The sequence below is a fragment of the Eptesicus fuscus genome, chromosome 2, assembly GCF_027574615.1.
Source record: "Eptesicus fuscus isolate TK198812 chromosome 2, DD_ASM_mEF_20220401, whole genome shotgun sequence".
Taxonomy (NCBI): domain Eukaryota; kingdom Metazoa; phylum Chordata; class Mammalia; order Chiroptera; family Vespertilionidae; genus Eptesicus; species Eptesicus fuscus.
Genome location: NC_072474.1, coordinates 56,950,567 through 56,969,552, shown reverse-complemented (window position 1 = coordinate 56,969,552; position 18,986 = coordinate 56,950,567). Strand labels below are relative to the sequence as shown.

The window sequence follows — 18,986 nt, the reverse complement described above, 5'->3', positions numbered from 1 at the left end:
TTGCATTATGTGCCCTCCACCCAAAGTCAAATCTTCTTCTGTCATCATATATTTGACCCCATTTACCCTTTACTACCCTAAGCCCCTTCTTTCTGGTAACCACCACAAAGTTGTCTGTGTCTATTACTATGGAAAATGGTATGGAGGCGCCTCATAAAAATTAAGAATAGAGTTAGTATATGACCCAGGAACCTGTCTTCTGAGTATCTACCCAGAAAACTTGAAAACTTTTAGCCATAAAGATATACGCACCCCTGTGTTCATTGCAGCATCACTTGTTAGATTCAAGATATGGAAACAACCCAGGTATCCTTTGATAGATAATTAGGTAAAGAAGTTGTGGTACATATATACAATGGTATATTACTCAACCACAAGTAAAGATGAAATATTGCCATTTGTGATAACATGGATGGATCTTGAGAATATTTTGCTCAGCCAAATAAGTCAGACAGAAAAAGCTAAGAACCATATGATTTCACTCATATGTGGGATATAAAACTGAAAGCAAGAAATGAACAAATAAACAAAAGCTCTATGATTTTTTTTTCTGGAAAATTGACCCGTTTTAATTTTTTAAAAACAAAAAAACACAACACAACATAAAATTATGTTTTACCATCTACAATTCAGTTATATCCAAACATTCTAAGACCAAACAGAATTCCTTTCCCAGAGCGGGGAATTAAAATGAGACACACGAAGGTGAATGCTGAAGATCAAAGTTCCAGCCGAGGTCACAAGTCTTCCATTCAAACACAATCCAAAGCTATTCGTTTCAGTCTGTTAAAGTGTTTTACAGGAAGTTCTTTAAAATAACTTCATCCCAGACACCAGGTTTCTTCAATGATACACAGCTTCATGACATTTGTTTCCATCCAAAAGGAATGCAAAGTAATTTTTATTTTTGTCTCTTTTGGTAGCGTAGAGAAGTAAAACTATCAGCCAGATTTCTTTAGTAATCAATGAGGGAAGGAGAGGTTAAGAAGAGACCAGGGCAGAGCTGCCTGCTGGATTCCACTTGTCTTTCTGAGGGTGTGACTTCAGAAGTGTTAAATCACACTGATGCCACTACAATGATTAGTACTAGTAATCTTTTTTAGATGATAAAAAGGAAAATACCTAATGGACATAAAAATGGTCAAAAGATCCTTTCCGCAGGTTAATGCACCCCCCTCCAAAAAATTAATACAAAATGAACATATAATTGGGATGGTAACTCCATTGGATATTCCAATTCACCCCATTGCTTGCTCCCCATAGAAGGGGAACAGGCATTAAGTTTTATTAGTAACCCTTATAGTAGTAACCAGATGTGTCAATGGCAGCTTATTTGAGGTCCATCAATCAAAGCATGGCTATTGTGTTCTGACTGCCCACATCTGAACACATTCAGCTTCTATGGAAACTACAAAGGAAGGAAAAACATATTTATTCCAAGGTTCATTTACTGGGATTTTTAAGCGCCCTGTCTTCTGTAGAGCCCCAGAACGGTGATAATGTGCTAGGGGCTGCTGTGTTCCCCAGCATGAGCTCCCATTCTCTGAGGGTCCTGAGAAGGATAGTGGCTTGGTCCTGGAGCCCTCATGAAAGGAGGAGGTGGTCCCATTGGGTGGAACATCTGTGGCCCCAAACCTGGGGGTGGGGGTGGGGGTGGGGCAATTCCAGGCGGTGGCGGCAGGGCGATGTTCACCACCGCTGGAGGGCCACTGCGGGGCAGGCTGACGTAGTTGGCAGAGGCTTCTTCCTCTGCTGCAGGAGGGGGAGGAGGAGCTCCTGGCAGGCCTGGAACGGGCTCCAGCTTAATGCCGGAGTCTGTGGCTCCGTCTTTCTCTTTTCCTTTGCCTCGGGCTGCTTGGGACCTTCCCCATTTCACGTTAAGTCGACGGCCACTGACAATCAGCTTATTAAAGGACTTCTCCGCAGCCACCTCGGCAGCCGGCCTTGTGGCACACTGGATGGAAGCACACTGCCGTCCCTGCACCACGGTGATCGTCCGAGTCTCTCCAACCTGGTAGAAGTGATCTCTGAGGCCTGTCTCAGTAACGGTACCGCCCAGACCACCAGCATACAGTGTGGCGAGAGTCTTGTCCTCTGGCGGGTCCAAACGAGGCATCGTTGAAGCCCGCTTTGGAAGCTTGTCTGCCGCAGGGTCACTGATTCCACAATGTCGGTCTTCGATGCTCTGATCAGCAAGGGGGTCATCTGGATCTGCAGGCTTCTCATGTCTGTGTGGGCATTCCTCTCCTCTCTTACATTCCCCTTTCCCCCAGAAGGAGCAAATGTGGGGTCGATTCCTTCTGTCGTAGGGTGAGGTCCGGGCCAGTTTGAGCAGCATGTCCCTGGTGGCTGTGGCTCGCCCCAGCATGCCAACTGGCCGCGTTCCATCCGAGTTAGACATCTCCCTCTCCATATTCTGCGTGAAGTACTCTTTGTTGACATCTGACTTTGGCGTGTCATCCTTAGAAGACAGCCCTGCATCACGAACCTGGATGGGCAGGCCCATACTCGAGGTCCAAGAGGCAAGTCTGACAGACACTCTTCAGTTTACTGCGGGTCTGGCACACTTCAGTCTTCTTGAAACGCAGGCGGACTCCGGGGCACCAGCGAAACACTGGGAATGTCCTGGCACAGATTTTGCATTCCTTCCCGTACTTTTTCTTTGGTCATTCGGATATATGGGTTTTCTCCAAGACACATCTGGCACAGAATGGGGAAGTCCGCATCCTCCCCGTTCTGCCTGTTGTAGGTGTTGGAACCCAGAGACGTCGCTATCTTGAGAGCGTCCGGAGGCAGCGGCTGCTTCCGAGTTGGAAGATAGGACCGCCACAGTCCAGCTCTATGATTTTTAAATGTGGCATTCCTTTATGATATGTTTTAGAGAAATTATATACAATTTATACCGGTATTATTGCCCATTTTGTCTCTAAGTTAGAAGGAACATCTAATTTTTTTTTTTTTTTTTGGAAGAAGGTTTTGCCCTGCCAAATGGACTTCTTATTGGAAGTCCTTATAGAGCATAGTTTTCAGAAAAGAAAATCCATCTCTACTGGTTCGGCAGTGAACTGGGCGACAGATCCTTTTCCTCTCAGGAACCATAATCTTGAACTCTCTGTTGCTCAAAGACTTTCACAGAGCTTGCCTGAGGGAACATGCTCAGTTCTTCCATTTCTTGGTCCACTCTCAGGAGCTCATGAAAGCTAATGGTGCTCTCTGCTCCCTACAGAAAGACACACCTCAGCATACATAGCCCCCACCCCACACACCAAGGTTCACAGATTTTTCTGATAACCCAACTCCTACCCTAGATACTCTAAGATCCTCTTGGATTAGGGCAGACCACCATAGAGTGGGCATTGGACTGCATCTACCTGTGCTCTGTGAAATTCCTGTTATAACATTATGTTCTGGTAAGAAGCCATCAACCTTTATTGAGGTGCATTACAAGAAGCAGCCCCATAAAATTCATCACGATGTTTACTGTAAGATGGTTTAAAGGGTTCATTGCAATAAATAGTACATTTCTTGGAGGACCCACAGAAAAACCTTTTCCTGCTATTGATGTAAGGAATAGTTAGATTTGGGCAACTGGTTTGTTTTATCTCATGAACACTGCAATAGATGTCTTTTTCATCTTCTAGAATATTCTGTGACCCTACTTTAAACCAAGCATAAGAACTTTAGGGGGTATGCTAATTTAATTCCTGGCCACATCTTATTTTCCTATCCTTACTTTAAGTGCTTCATTTAAAAAAACTTATTTCTATCTTGCTATATTTTATTTTGGAAGCTACCTAAAACTTATTTTAGACAAGGAGGGTATGAATAAGTGAAATATATTTTGGGTTTATTTTTTTTTGTTTCTTTCATTTTTCTTTTCTTTTTTTGGGTGGAGGAATAGGGATCTGGAAAGTTTTTATGGCTCTAATATTTTTCTCCATTAGCAACAGTTACAATTGAAGTGTAGAAGGTAAAGACATATGTTTGTACCCTACTTATAAAATTCAAAGAAAATAATAGTTAAAAGTAAAAATGCATATAATACTACACGAATATCATTGAGGACTAATATAGAACTGTTAACTAACCAAGTATTTTATCCCTTTTCATATTAAAACCATAGGACATTGTCTTAGATTTCAGGAAGAGGAAGGTCAGTTGGACATATGGATGGGTTATTCACTTAAGCATATTGAAAAACAGAGCACGATACTTTGAGAACATGCAGGTGAACAAGACACCATCCCTGTACTCAGAAGAGTCTTGTGACCAGTTGGTACACTGGCAAGGTATAAGGAGCACACAGGGGGCTTGTCTGAGTTCGAATCCAGGCTCTGTCATGTATTAGCTGAATGACCTCTCTAAGCCTCTTTCTCAGAGAGTTTTGAAAGTCAGATGACACGTGTGATGTGCTCAGAAGAGGTAGCATTGGTTATTTAGCAAATTCTACTATTGGAACTAAGAAGCAACACAACATTATGAGAAGCTGGAGGAAAGTGACCTTAAGACAAAATAAAAAAAAAATACTGATGTGCTACATATATCAGTGACTATGGAACCTCAGAAGTGGTAGAAGGAACCAAAGTGGACAAGTTTGTACAGGACTGAACAGTTGACAAAGCACTTCAGCATATGGACTGTCCTGTTGGAGTCTCACACAGTCCTATCTTCAGGATGAAGAAACTGAGTCTTAGAGAACTTTAGTACCTTTAGTACTTTATATTGTGTGACCCTTAGATCTCTTGATTGGAAATGTCATGCTCTCTCTACTCCAGGGGACATTTAGCATGACTGTCTCACTTTAAAACATGTGTTTATTATGTGGATCAGATAAACCTCAGATCAAAACACTACCCATAAAATACAATCCCTTACCATAGAAGTCTATTGAAACAGTCATTTTAGAAGAGATCTTATATATCCCCTTCTATACCTGTATAAATGCAAAAAAAGCAACAACAAAAACAAACAAACAAAAACTCACCACTTGGCTATGTAAAGCTTGAGAATGTTCTTATTTTAATACTACCATTATAGTACTTGCCAATGTTTATTTTTTTCTCAGTTTTTAGAAAACATTGTGTCTAACAATACTATATCAAGTTTCCTAGTAGTAGTCATTTCTCAGTGTTGATACTATGGTGTTTTGATTTTCTTAGATAGTTGTATCTTGACTGTATTTTATTTTTTAAATATATTTTTATTGATTATAGAGACAGGAAAGGAGAGGGAGAGAGAGATAGAAACATAAAAGATATGAGAAAATCATTCATCTGCTGCCTCCTGCATGCCCCCTACTGGGGATTGAGCCTGCAACCTGGGCATGTGCCCTGACTGAGAATTGAACCTAGACATCCTGGTTCATGGGTCGACAATCAATCACTGAGCTACACCAGCTGGGCTTGACTATATTTTAAACTAAGTAGTCCAAACCTTTCTACCACTTTAATTATTTTTGTTTGCTAAATATTCTGATAACTGAAAGAATTAGAGGTTTTGAGGATAAATATGATGAGGTTGACCTGTTTCAAGTATTACATAGTTACAGGAATAGCTAATGCTATTATGATGCATTTTATAATTGCTGATAAATATTTTTAAATGCATAAGTATGGGGGCAGAAACTTAATCTTGTTACTTACTGATTTATCCTAGAACATTACCTAATATTGATTAGGTAGTCTATATATATCTACTAAATATCACTTGGATGAATGAATGGTAAATTGTACACTTAATGTGTTTGTGGTTCAAGCATTGTACTCATAGTGAGAAAATCTAGAACCAACAAAATATTAACTGGGTTGTGTGACTGCCTACCACAACAGTCATAATATCCCTAGAGTTTTTAACATTGTGCTAGTTAGAACTAATATGCCTATCTATATATGCTCCAGAAAGGGAGATCATCTGTGACCAAAAAAATTCTACAAGTTACCAGATTGATAGTGTAAAAGAGTTATAGTTTGAATATCTAGGAATATAATTGTTAGAATTCTGCTTTTCTAGATGGTATCTGCAAGCACCCCAAATTGTGCACATGATGATTTTAGATATACGTGGAATACATTAGATCTAAAGTAACTTAAGTATCAAATGATTTTTAAAAAGTAGATGATGGTGCATGTGTGGGGAGGGGTGTGGGATGGGGATGGGGGGATGAGGACAAATATGTGATACCTTAATCAATAAAGAAATTAAAAAAAAAGTCGATGATGGTGATTAGTTTGTAAATGGTAGCTCCTAAAACTTTTCATAGCTTTATCTTTATAGTCAGGTCATTACAATATTACCTTTATCAACAAAAATGATTTATGGTTAAAAGTGTTTCTAATTTCTTATTTAATATAGGTAGAATCCAAATATTCCAAGAGGTATTATGCCCTGGATTTAAAATCAGGTTTAGAGCACGTAGATGTACTTATTTTGATGTCACTGTATTCATTCTTAATTAGGACAGGAGATGCCAAAAATTTACTTAGCGATAAAGTTAATAATTCTCCTCCTGTAGCATCTGTCTCTTGTGGCCTGGAGTCATTGTTTAACCTGAATTTGAGAACAGTGGAGAAAGTTATTTTACATGACCTCATTTAAATTATAGTCATTGATATAGTAGTTCTCTTTAAATTCCTCTGGAAATTGTCTAAATATGCTGGTGTCCTTGGCCAAATATTTCTATGACTCCAAATGAAATAAATGCCGTTTGGTTAGTTCTGTTTTATTTTTTAATTTCACTTATACTTTGTTCTTTCCCAAAAGATTATATATATATGCAATGTTATGATTTTTTAGATCTATAGATTTTTTAAAAAAGTGAACATAAATTGAGCATGTATTTGATCTTTTAAAATTTTTGTTAATTAACATTTGGATTTAAATGAGTTTATGTTTTAAATAATTAATATTTAATTATTAAAATATTTTCAATATTTAGAAATAGCAGGTTATTATAATGGAATAATTTAGTCATTATATGCAGTTATATTCTAGATGTAAAATACCTGAAATTATAAAAGTTCAGTTTAAAGTGATAAATGCTAGTAATTTGTGTTCCATATAGTTTGTTTCTAAGAACAAGAAGACATTATTTGGAGAACTTCATGTAACTATTTAACATCTGTTGTGTGTTCAAATTAACTGTAAGGATTGAATTCATTTAGTTATGTGATGGATGGTTTTGTAGGTTTTAAATACCTTTTAGAAGCAGTTTATTTTTTCTGGTTCAGGGATAAATGACCAAATAATTCACTTAACGGTTATTTTAAATCTCTATTTCCCTCAGCCTGGCATATCAATCACAGCTCTCTGCCTGCTGTTAACTACCAAATGAAAACTAAGGGTATACAACATAAATTATCTCAATTTTTGCTATTATGTTTTTCTGTTATTACTCACCCCCACATTGAAACTCCTTTCCTCTGCTCCTTTCTCTTTATCTTAAGATATTTTCTGGGAGTGCTCCTCATAGCTTCAGAAGAGCAAGTGCAAGTATAGTACTCTTCTGACCTGTGGCTGGTCACTGGGTAGACCATGCAGATATCCACTGGGAACTGCAGTACCTGTCTAGTCTTGTGGCCATCTCCTTGGTGCCCACTATTGGAATCTGTGGCCCCTGACATACTGGTTTTTATTAGGGTACCTATACTTCATGGTTTCCTTATCCTAAGTCAAGACCTCTCCATAACCCATTGGTTCATGGGAGGCATCTCTTTCCTTCACTAAATCTCCTAGATAGCAAGGGTGAACAAGAGTCACAATCTCAGGGAAACTTATTCATATGCAATTCTAGATACATTTATTGAGTTTTTACCTTCAATTTTCAGTTTCTATTTTTAAATTTAAATTATTTATTGTTTAAAGTATTATATGAGTCTCCTTTTTCCCCCATTGACCTCTCCCTGGCCTCTCCCAACCCCCAGCATATGCCCTCACCCCCCTACTATCTGTGTCCATTGGTTATGCTCATATGCATATATACAAGCCCTTTGGTTGATCTCTTACCCCTTCACCCCCCACCTTCCCCCATAGGTTGAACAGTCTGCTCAATGCTTCTATATCTCTGATTCTATTTTTGTTCATTAGTTTATGTTGTTTATTATATTCCACAAATGAGTGAGATCATGTGATATTTATCTTTCTCTGACTGACTTATTTCGCTTAGCATAGTGTTCTCCAGTTCCATCCATGTTGTTGCAAATGGTAAGAGTGTCTTTTTTTTTACAGCAGACACACAGTATTCTACTGTGTAGATGTACCACAGTTTTCTGATCCACTCATCTGCTGATGGGCACTTAGGCTGTTCCCAAATCTTAGCTATTGTAAATTGTGCTGCTATGAACATAAGGGTGCATATATCCTTTCTGACTGGTGTTTCTGTTTTCTTGGGATATATTCCTAGAAGTGGGATTACTGGGTCAAATGGAAGTTCCACTTTTAATTTTTTGAGGAAACTCCATACTGTTCTCCACAGTGGCTACACCAGTCTGCATTCCCACCAGTAGTGCCAGAGGGTTCCTTTTACTCCGCATCCTTGCCAGCACTTGTCGTTTGTTGATTTGTTGATGATAGCCATTCTGAGGGGTGTGAGATGGTATCTCATTGTTGTTCTGATTTGCATCTCTCAGATGCTTAGTGACTTTGAGCATGTTTTCATATGCCTCTTAACCTTCTGTATGTCCTATTTCAAAAAGTGTGTTTAGGTCCAGTTTCTTTTGAGAGAGTTAGTATCACCTTAATGCTAGCTACCCTGATCCCTTTCAAATCTCTGCAAACTTCTTCAAACACCAAAGTAGCCTTTTCTCTTCCCATGTGGCAAGAACTTGTCTTTTTATATATTACTAGAGGCCTGGTGCATGAATTCATGCACCAGTGGGGTCCCTCGGCCTGGCCTGTGGGATTGAGCCAAAATCAGCTCTCCGACTCCCCCTGAGGGGTCCTGGATTGCGAGAGGGTGCAGGCCAGGCCAAGGCACAATCAGGGCCAGGGAGGGATTCAGGAGTTTGGCCAGCTGGGGAGGGACTTTGGGAGGGCTCCAGGGTGTGTCGGCCTATCTTGCTCAGTCCTGATTGGCCAGACACCTGCAGCAAACTAACTTACCAGTCAGAGCGTGTGCCCCATGGTGGTCAGTGCACATCATAGTGACTGGTCGACCTGTTTATTGTCTGCCCCCTGGTGGTCAGTGCAGTCATATCAAGCAGTTGAGCGTCCTTAACATATCATTAGCATATTGCACTTTGATTGGTTGAATGGACGACCAGACAACTAGACACTTAGCATATTAGGCCTTTATTATATAGGATATCATCTATCCTTTCTATACTCTCTTACAGCAAAACTGTTAATGCAGATATCTAAGCTTTGCTTTTAATGTGCAAAGGGAATTTTTGGAATTACCCCAAAGCCTGACTTTTAAGACTATGTTTTTTAAGGACTTAAAAAAAAAAAGCTAAATTGGAAACTAAGAGCTGAGCAATGACTTTTCTATTTGAGACTGTATTCATATTTATTTTCTATAGAAATGAATATCATTGAGTTAAAGGGTAGGGAGTTATAGGCCAATATGATTTACAGAGTAAAATTTATATTTTTCATGGTTTTAGAAGATTATCCTCTCTCAATGTGTATTGCATTATTATTTATCCTTAAAAGAGTTAAATAAAACTTACTTTGAATTCCAATCTTATGAATGTGTAGACCTCAGTTTTTTCACCTGAAATGTCAATAACAATGCCTGCCTGGTTATTATCAGATTCTTTCTTGATGAGATATAGAGCATCTCTCATTGGAGAAGTAGGGTCTCACTTCCCCAGCTTCATTCCCATACTAGGGTGGGAACATATGACCTAGGTTTCATTAACCTGATGTTCATAGTGCAAAGATAGATACAGTCATAGACAGTCACTTTCAAGGGAGTTTTCACAGTTTCAGGGAGACTGGGGGCCTATGGCAGTAGTGACAGTGGGGTTAATGGTACTGTCCTTTGTCCAGAGCTAGATGCTTTGAAAGTGTGAATTTTACTATCTGGTACTGATATATGATGGCACGGTGTCCTTGTTGAATCCTGAGTGTGGTGTGCATGGCCCTGAACTTGGTTAATCAGCCCTTCTTTCATTTCTGATAACTACTCAATATCCTTTTAATAAATTCCCTTTCTGCTTCACTCAGCCAGAGTTGGTTTCGATTGCTTGCAACCAAGAACCCTGATAGAAATAAGAGTAGCCTATTTTTTGCTGCTTCATCTCCTTTCCTTATGTTCTGCTTCATCTCTTTTAGGGCAAAGTGACCTAACTATTGCCAAATTAAAAAGCCTCACTCCTAACCTTGCTGAGACTCAGTGGAGTGCAGGACAACTTTGTTCTTCCTCTTCTGTGAGCCATTATCTTCCTCTCCTGATTCCTTTCCTATCCCTGATTCCTCCCTTCTAGTATTATACCTTGTCTTCTAAGAATGGAATTCCATTTTAATTATGCTTGTGGTCCCTGATGTGGCTCTTTTCTCACCATATTCCTACAAATTTCTCTAGGATAATTTTCAACCTCCAAGGGTTCAATTTCTCTTTGAGATTTCCAACTTCAAATTACAAGTCATGTTTTGTTTGTTTGTTTTGTTTTTTATTTTATTGGATATCATGCACAATATCATGCTTAGATTTCAATATTTGCTGGGTAACTGTCTACCCCATATACACCTCTGACTCAATATATCCCAATTTGAACATCTCACTAAATCTGGCCCACCGAGAAAATTCACTCTTTTAGTTAATGGCTTGTTCTCAATGAATGAAAGTTGTCAAATGGTCCCTTTCCCTTTCCTTTGGCCCCTACTTCTCATTACCAACAGAACTTGTTTCTGTCCTTGAAATCCGTTACATCACTTTTTTAATGCCCATCCCCTTGGCAGAACCTTGGTTTGGCTCTCCTTATATTTTCATAGCCTCTCACATTTATTTTTTTTTTTTGCAGTATTGTTTTCTAAAATACAGCTGTGGTGATGTTTTTTTCCTAGTTAAAAAAAAAAATCTAGTTTGTATAAAATGATGTCTAAATTATTTATTCTTAAATTTCTGAACTTAATATTTTTAATGGTGTCTACTATGGGCAGTGTCCCTGGTATATTGTCAAATGTATAGCTCTAAAAATGAACTTTCTAGCGAACATCTTTTGATTAAGGTAGTTTTTTTTTTTTTTTAACTGAAATATCATTTCCCTCATATGAACCTCTCAGAGCCTTTTACGTGTCTAATTAAATGAGTTAATTAGAGTGATAACCTTAGTTGACTTCCAACTGTTTCTAGGCGACCTCCACCCCTTATGTAGAATTCCCATTTCTATTTCTTATATTCTCATGGAACATATTTACATCAATATGTATATTTTTTAAGCCTATTGCATTTATCCTTATCTTTCCTATAATGAGTATATACTTCTTTTACGTCAGTGTCATTTGGTTATTTGAATGTAAGTAAGTTTCTCTCTTAGAGAAGCATATCTTTTCTCTGAATGCCCTGTCTGTAAAAAATTTAGTTCATGGCAAACATCTCCTGCAATGATCTAGTTCCAGATAACTGAATTTTCCTTAAAATAATGGAAGCAGGATTTATGCTCCATTATCCATAGGAAATTAAATTTAATTTTATTTTATGTTTAATATTTTGAATATCATAAGAACTAATAAAGGAAAACCATCCAAAAAGAGGTCCTCTCTCTTGGAAAGAACCCCAGACTAGTTCTGTCTCTGCACTCAGTTTTAACCTCAGATAAAGCATAAATTTATAGGGGCAAATGTAACAGAATTACTGTAAGTGTCCAAAAAGATACTGTAAGCCAAAGCACTTGGAAAGCTGTAAAAATATTATATGAATATGAAATACTGTAGTTTGATCATTATTGGTGCCATTGCCCCCAATCAAAGCTTCCTGATGTGCTCCTGTGTAAGTCCATTTTTTGACTCAGTGCCACTTCTAGGGTATCCTGACCCCTGTAAGGGAACAACGTCCCACTGCTTTTACATTTTCACTTATCTTCCTGCTTATTTTACTGTGTGTGCTTTTCAGAGACTTCTTGCCTGATGCCCCTTATGGTCACTATGTTTTTGCTAATAGCGGTTTTATAATTGTTTTAGTTTGAGGCAATTCTTGATTGATTTGATAAGAACCCAAAATATATTATTCTTTTTTTAATTTAATTTTTTTATTGTTTAAAGTATTATAAATAGTAGTTACATATGTCACCTTTTTTCCCCATTGACCTCCCCCCGGCCTCTCCCACCCACCCCGGCACATGCCCTCACCTCCCTCCCACCCCCCAGTGTCTGTGTCCACTGGTTATGCTTATATGCATGCATACAAGTCCTTTGGTTGATTTCTTATGCCCACCCCCCCAATCCTCTTATTCTGACTTTAAATGAATATCAATTCTAAATAATTTAAACCAATTTATATTAAAATAAACAATGTGAAATATCCTAATAAGGCATAGTGGATGATAATTCCTTATAGGAATAAAGGATAAGTCAAGCCAAAATATAATTGCAGTACAAAGAAAAATTTAGTAAATGCCTATAAGAAGTAAAAATAAAATGCTATAAGAATTCAGAATAAAAGGAGATTGAATCTGAGGTAATAATAATAGTCAAAATAGTCTGCACCTGGCCAGTGTGGGTCAGTGGTTGAGCATCAACCTATGAACCAGGAGGTCACGGTTCGATTCCCCATTGGAGCAAATGCTTGGGTTGCAGGCTGCATCCCCAGTAGGGGACATGAAGGAGACAGCTGATCAATTATTCTTTCCCATCATTGATATTTCAATCTCTCCCTCTCCCTTCTTCTCTGAAATCAATAAAAATATATTTTTAAAAGTCTTTGCTGACCTTTGGGATGGATCTCAAAAATTGGATAAATTTTACTGATTTTCATAAGCATTCTTAGCACAGCAAATAACATCGCATAAATATGAAAAAGAAGTACTTTTTACCATCCCAAGTTTCCTTTATTTTATTGTAACAAATGCATGTAGTGGAAAACATACACACACACACACACACACACACACACACACACACACAAATATACACAGTCCACTTGTAGACAACTATTACAATTGTTGTCTGCAAGTGGACTGTGTTTTCACTAGAGTGATTTATGATGCATCTTAATATTAGGTTTCATTATATTTTTCAGAATGTGCAACTCACATCCACTGTAGGCCGTGGCCTACTCATATCCATGAAAGTCATTGGATTCTTTACCACAGGAAAATCTCTAAGTGTTTTCATTGCCTTAAAAAATAGCTTGCATGCTCCATCTTAAAAAAAAAAAATGACTTGAGTTATTTGAGAACTTACACTGGAATATCCTATGTAATAAAAACCTAATATGCAAATCAATCAAACAGTGAAAAGACTGGTGGAACAACCAGTTGCTATCATGTGCACTGACCACCAGGGGGCAGACACTAATGTAGGAGCTGCCCCCAGCCCCCTATTGCCCCACCAGTTGCCCCACATAGGTGGGGCCAGTGAGCAGGAGGCTCCAGGCTGGTCAAGGCGGGTGCCAACAGGGGCCCCAATCACCCTGCTGGTCACACCACAGATCGGCCCTGATTGCTGGCCAGCCCTAAGGACCCTACCTGTACACGAATTTTGTGCACTGGGCATCTAGTCATTAAATAAAGGAAGAAAGTGATAGTGAAGCTGCCATATTTATTTCTTCATTTTCCTAATCATAAAACTTGAAATGTTTTAAAATAAATTGTTAGGTGTTGAAATTAATATTTTTGAGCCTCAGTAAATGGTGAGTAGATATAGTGATCCTATATAATAAAGAGGTAATATGCAAATTCACCCTCATACCCTCCCACAGGAGGGCTGCCCCCATGTGGTCAAAGATGGCCACCACAAGATAGCCTTGAGGGGAGGGTAGTTGTGGTCGATCAGGCCAGCAGGGGAGGGCAGTTGGGGGTGGCCAGGCTGGCAGGGAAGGGAAGTTAAGGGCGACTGGGCCTGCAGGGGAAAGAGGGAAGTTGGGGGGGGGGGGACCAGGCCTGCAGTGGAGGGCAGTTAAGGGTGACCAGGCCAGCAGAGGAGGGCAGTTAGGGGTGACCAGGCCAGCAGGGGAGGGCAGCTGGGGGCAACCAGGCCGGCAGGGGAGGACAGTTAGGGGTGACCAGGTGGCAGGGGAGGGCGGTTGGGGGGCCAGGCCTTCAGGGGAGGGCAGTTGGGGGTGACCCAGCCTGCAGGGGAGGGCAGTTAGGGGCGACCAGGCTGGCAGGGGAAGGCAGTTGGGGGCAATCAGGCCGGCAGGGGAGCAGTTAAGTGTCGATCAGGCTGGCAGGGTATTGGTTAGGGGGTGATCAGGCTGGCAGGCAGAAGGAGTTTGGGGCAATCAGGCAGGCAGGTGAGTAGTTGGGAGCCAGCAGTCCCGGATTGTGAGAGGGATGTCTGAAGGATCCCAGATTGAAGAGGGTGCAGGCTGGGCTGAGAGACACCTGCCCCCCCCCCCCCCGAGTGCACAAATTTTGTGCTCTGGGCCTCTAGTTTTCAATAATAGATATAGGTTAGCTATGCTGAGGAAGCTATTAACACTTGACCCTGATGCAAATATTTCAGCAATTAAGAACATTGCCATGCCAATTAGTGAAAATAGAGATCATCATATTTTTCTTTAAGTTTGTGGGGAGGTTTCTATCATTGGATGCACTCTGTCAAAGCCAGTATGGCCAATATTATTATTAGCTTTAATGTTTGAAATCTCCTCTTGGTTACAGTTCAAACTCCACCTTGCATAGACGTCAAATACATAACATACTGGTATTTTAGCAGGCACAGTGCTATTTTAGAGACCTTCTAGGATTAGGAGGCTAATCAACCTTTATTAATTTCATGGGAAACTTTTGGGGACAGTGTTACAAGTGATATTATAGAATCTTCTTCATGGCCTACTTGAGAACATTAATATATTCCACTAGAAATAGATGGGAGAGATTGATTTCATGAGAAGCTATATTCAGAAATTAGAAGATGCCTCAGATTCTTGTATGTACTATGACTTACCCATTTGCTCTGTGCTCAAGATTATTTGTAATGCATCCATTTACTTATTCTCATTATTCTTTACTGGCATAATAAACAATAATACTATTAATTTTTATATTTGATATGAAAAAAATGTTCAAAGTCTGTCTGTCTGTCTCTCCCTTTGTCTCTCTCTTGGATCTATCTGTGTGATTACTGGGAGCTACAGCCTTCCAGTCTTCAGACTTCACTGCTTTCCTATTGCAGTCATTGTCCACTCAGAAGTGATTAATACCATCCCTCTCACAACTCTGCAATGGCTTCCTTTTACCTTGAGACAGAGCCTCAAGTTATTTAAATGAACCTCTAAAGATTTGGCATTTCTCTTCTCCCTTGTTTCTAGCCCAACATGGTTAGTGTAGCTGCAAGATGAATCTATCAAATTTCTAAATTCACTAAATTTGTTAATTTACTAAAAACTTAGAAATATTATTTTTAATTATAGTCTATGATTTGTTCAACATGAAAGAATGAAAAAAAACAACAATGTTTCAATAGTAAAAAGCTAAGGATCATAAATTAGATTTGTTTCTTTAAAAACACATTCTTTTTATGAATATATTCTTTGTTTTAAAAGTCTTGAATATAATCATTCACGTATTTTACAAATGAATACATCGCAAATCTTAGCATTTAAAGAATATTTTATTTTTATTTTTATTTTATTTTATTTTGATGGTACTGAGTTTTTAATGAAGATTGACTCCTACCAACTAAAGTAAAGATAACTAATACCTTTCAAAGTAAAGGTTTTGGAATTTTGTGTTAAATAATAATTTGTAATTAGTTTTTTTTTAAGTCATTTCTCAGGTTTGTCATCAGGTTACCACATATGAAGTACTTGAAAACAATTTTTTTCTTAAGTTTAAATATCTCCCCTACACTCTTGTCTACACAATTTTTATTACAAAATGTTTTTATATGGCTGTGACATCCCTAATATAGAATTTCACATCACAGGAGTTAAATCAATGGAGGTTTATAAAGGAAGACTTTGCTTATTAAAGCAAATGACAAAGTAGAGGACTTGCTTTAACTGTAGACTGTGTAAAAAAGCAAGATAATGACAATAGAAATGCTTTGCAAATTATAAAGTGATATTTTTAAAAAGGAAGATGTTCTTATATGTATTCTAGTTTTTAAAGACATCTTAAATTTTTTCATATTTTATTGAATTTATTGAGGTGACAGTTAATAAAATTATGTGGATTTCAAGTGTACAATTCTATAATCTTTTAAATTGGGTTGACTGAAATACCTGATGTTTTAATTAGAAGAAGAGGATATGGTGGGGGTGGGGTGGGGGGAGGATGAATAGTAATGAAAAAAAATACAATAGGGTAAAAAAATTTAAAAATGAAATAGTTTCAGCTTTTGATCCTAGCGATAACTAGCAAAGATGTATACATTAAGCAGTATACATTTGTATACTTATCTTTCTATTTGCTACACTTTGCTATAACTACAGACTACTCACTTTTATCTAGAAGATAATTTTTATCAAATAAGTGTTTTAGTGTTTCTGAAACAAAGCCCTGATTTGAAAAGAAATATTATTGATATTTATTAATTCAACAAATACACACTGATTGCTTAGTACTGTTCTTTTATTCCTGTGTTGGAGCTAAAGCAATGAATTAAATGTCCCTGTGAAGTTACGATAGTCAATAAGCATATGCGCGCACACACACATACAGACATACACCTATAAAATTACACACATTTATGTGTATGTAAAACATTTATATTGATAAAATATATCTGTATATGCATGTGTATATCTGCAGATATGTTTATTTATGCATATACATGTGAATACATATGTATGCTATGTTAAAACACATGCATGTTTTCTGTTAGAAAAACAGGATTAGCAGAAAACCAAGTGCTTATGTAGGAGAATAACAACTGTGTTGTATGGAAAGTGATGTTTTTGAGAAGAGACTTGACAAAAATATAAAAACTCTGAATCAAGTAGATTTGATCAGATTTTGAAAGATTGATCCTTGGTTATTTCTATGAAGTCTATACCTTTATGACCTCGATGATTACTGTCTGTTGAATCTAAAGTGCATTAGATCTGAGAGTTTAATATTGATGTGTGGTAAAAGATTACTAATTATAAAAATAATTTTTGAGTTACATAATTTGGTAACTCTAAACTAGATAGAAAATCTTATGAACATTTAAAATAATTTAATGTATGGTTAGTGCCTCCAGATGTCAAATTATTGACTGAAATATAATTATTTTTAAAGAACAATTTATTGATTTTTGAGAGAAACATTGATGTGAGAATGCAACATCTATCAGCTGCATCCTGCACAAACCCCACCAGGGATTGACCCCACAACCCAGGCATGTTCCCTTGACTAGGATTTGAACCAGCAACCTTTTTGGTGCATTGGATTCTGCCCAACCAACTGAGCTACACCGGCCAGGGCTGAAACATCCTATCTAATAAAAGAGTAATATGGAAATTAACCATCACTCTGTCACAAAGATGGCGGCACCCATAGCCACAATATGTTGGCACCCAGTCCTCTCAGCCCCACCAGAGTCCCCCAGTCCCAGGGGTGGGTGGCCGCTGAGAGCCGGCAGTGTGAGCGACCTGGCGGAATGCTTGCCTCGTCGCCGTGGCAACGAGGCAAGCGTTCAGCGCCAGGCCAGGGATGGGCCTCTGGCCAGGCCGGGGTGTGGAACGCTTGCATAAGAAGAGAAGGAACTGGCGAGCTGAGCAGAGTTGAGTTGCCCCTGACTCCCGGGCAAGGTCAAATCCTGGCAGTCAGAGCGTGGAGTGGGTGGAGGATAGTGTAACAGGAGGGGCTGGTGGCAGAGGCACAGGGTGAAAGCCGGTGAGAAAGAGGAAGGAAGCCCTTTATTGGAGTTCCTGAGAACAGGGATGGAAGTCGTTTGCATTTCCCAGCTGTGGGTGGGCCTCTGGCCAGGCCAGGGCACGGATGGACCTCTGGGCTGCGGAGAGCCTCTGGGCAGCGGGCGTGGAGCGGCCAGGCCCCACAGAGAGCTACTGGTGCGTGGATTCGTGCACAGGGCTACTAGTAATTTTTATAATTATGAATAAATAACTAAATATTTAATAGGAAATAATATGGTTGTCAAGGCCAGTTTATTATTGCCACCATTTATGAAGTGACATAATTTAATCATTAGTCCTTTATAAAATGGTCTCTGATCTCAAGGGGGTGACTTAAAAACATAAGTGCAGAAAGCATTGTGCAGTGTAGAGTGTAGATGCAAACAGTGGAGAATGTAATTCTTTCTGGGGGGAAGTGATCATAGACCTTCAAACTGACTTCTGAGCTCAGTAACCAGCTTGCATACATGGCAAATAAGATTGATTTAAACCATAGAAAACTATAAAGACTTTAACTTCAGTTTGCTTTGTTGTAAACATCCCGGGGTTTCATTTAGATGTACTATTTTAGGAAATATTTCCCCACTCCCTCCATACATATGTCCTTTTAACTGTCTTTATTTTTCAGTTGCTATATAAAAGGTCTACAACCCTTAAAACTTCTTGCAATTTTGTGGGGATTTTCTACAAATAAATTTATTGAAAAATTCTGCTATTTTAGCCCTGGCTAGTATGGCTAAGTTGGTTGGGTATCATCCCATCCACCAAAATGTTGCTGGTTCAATTCCTGGTCAGAGCCACATGCCTAGGTTGTGAGCTTGATCCCTGAGATGGGTGTGCAGGAGGCAGCAGATTGACGTTTCTCTCTTACATTGATATTTCTCCCTCTCTCCTTTCTTTTTCTAAAATCAGTTTTAAAAAAAGAAAATAAATACTGCTTTGTTAGTTCTCATAAAATTAGGGCATTATGTTTTCTATAGATTGTACTTCTATTTCAACACACAAGCATCATAAACAATGTGCATTCTCCTAAAACGTCCAT

At 38.7% G+C, this 18,986-nt stretch overlaps 2 protein-coding genes across 2 annotated transcripts in view; one reads left to right on the top strand and one right to left on the bottom strand.

The window, feature by feature from the left end:
* CCSER1 (coiled-coil serine rich protein 1) overlaps window positions 1-18,986 on the top strand; it is a 1,048,396-nt gene that overhangs the window by 719,989 nt on the left and 309,421 nt on the right. The window lies entirely within an intron of this gene.
* Window positions 1,319-7,619, bottom strand: LOC103287950 (pre-mRNA-splicing factor RBM22-like). Its single transcript, XM_054724448.1, is given in 4 exon segments — window positions 1,319-2,503; window positions 2,505-2,657; window positions 2,659-2,863; window positions 7,507-7,619. Coding segments are annotated over 4 exon segments (1,470 nt in total). The 3' UTR covers window positions 1,319-1,504.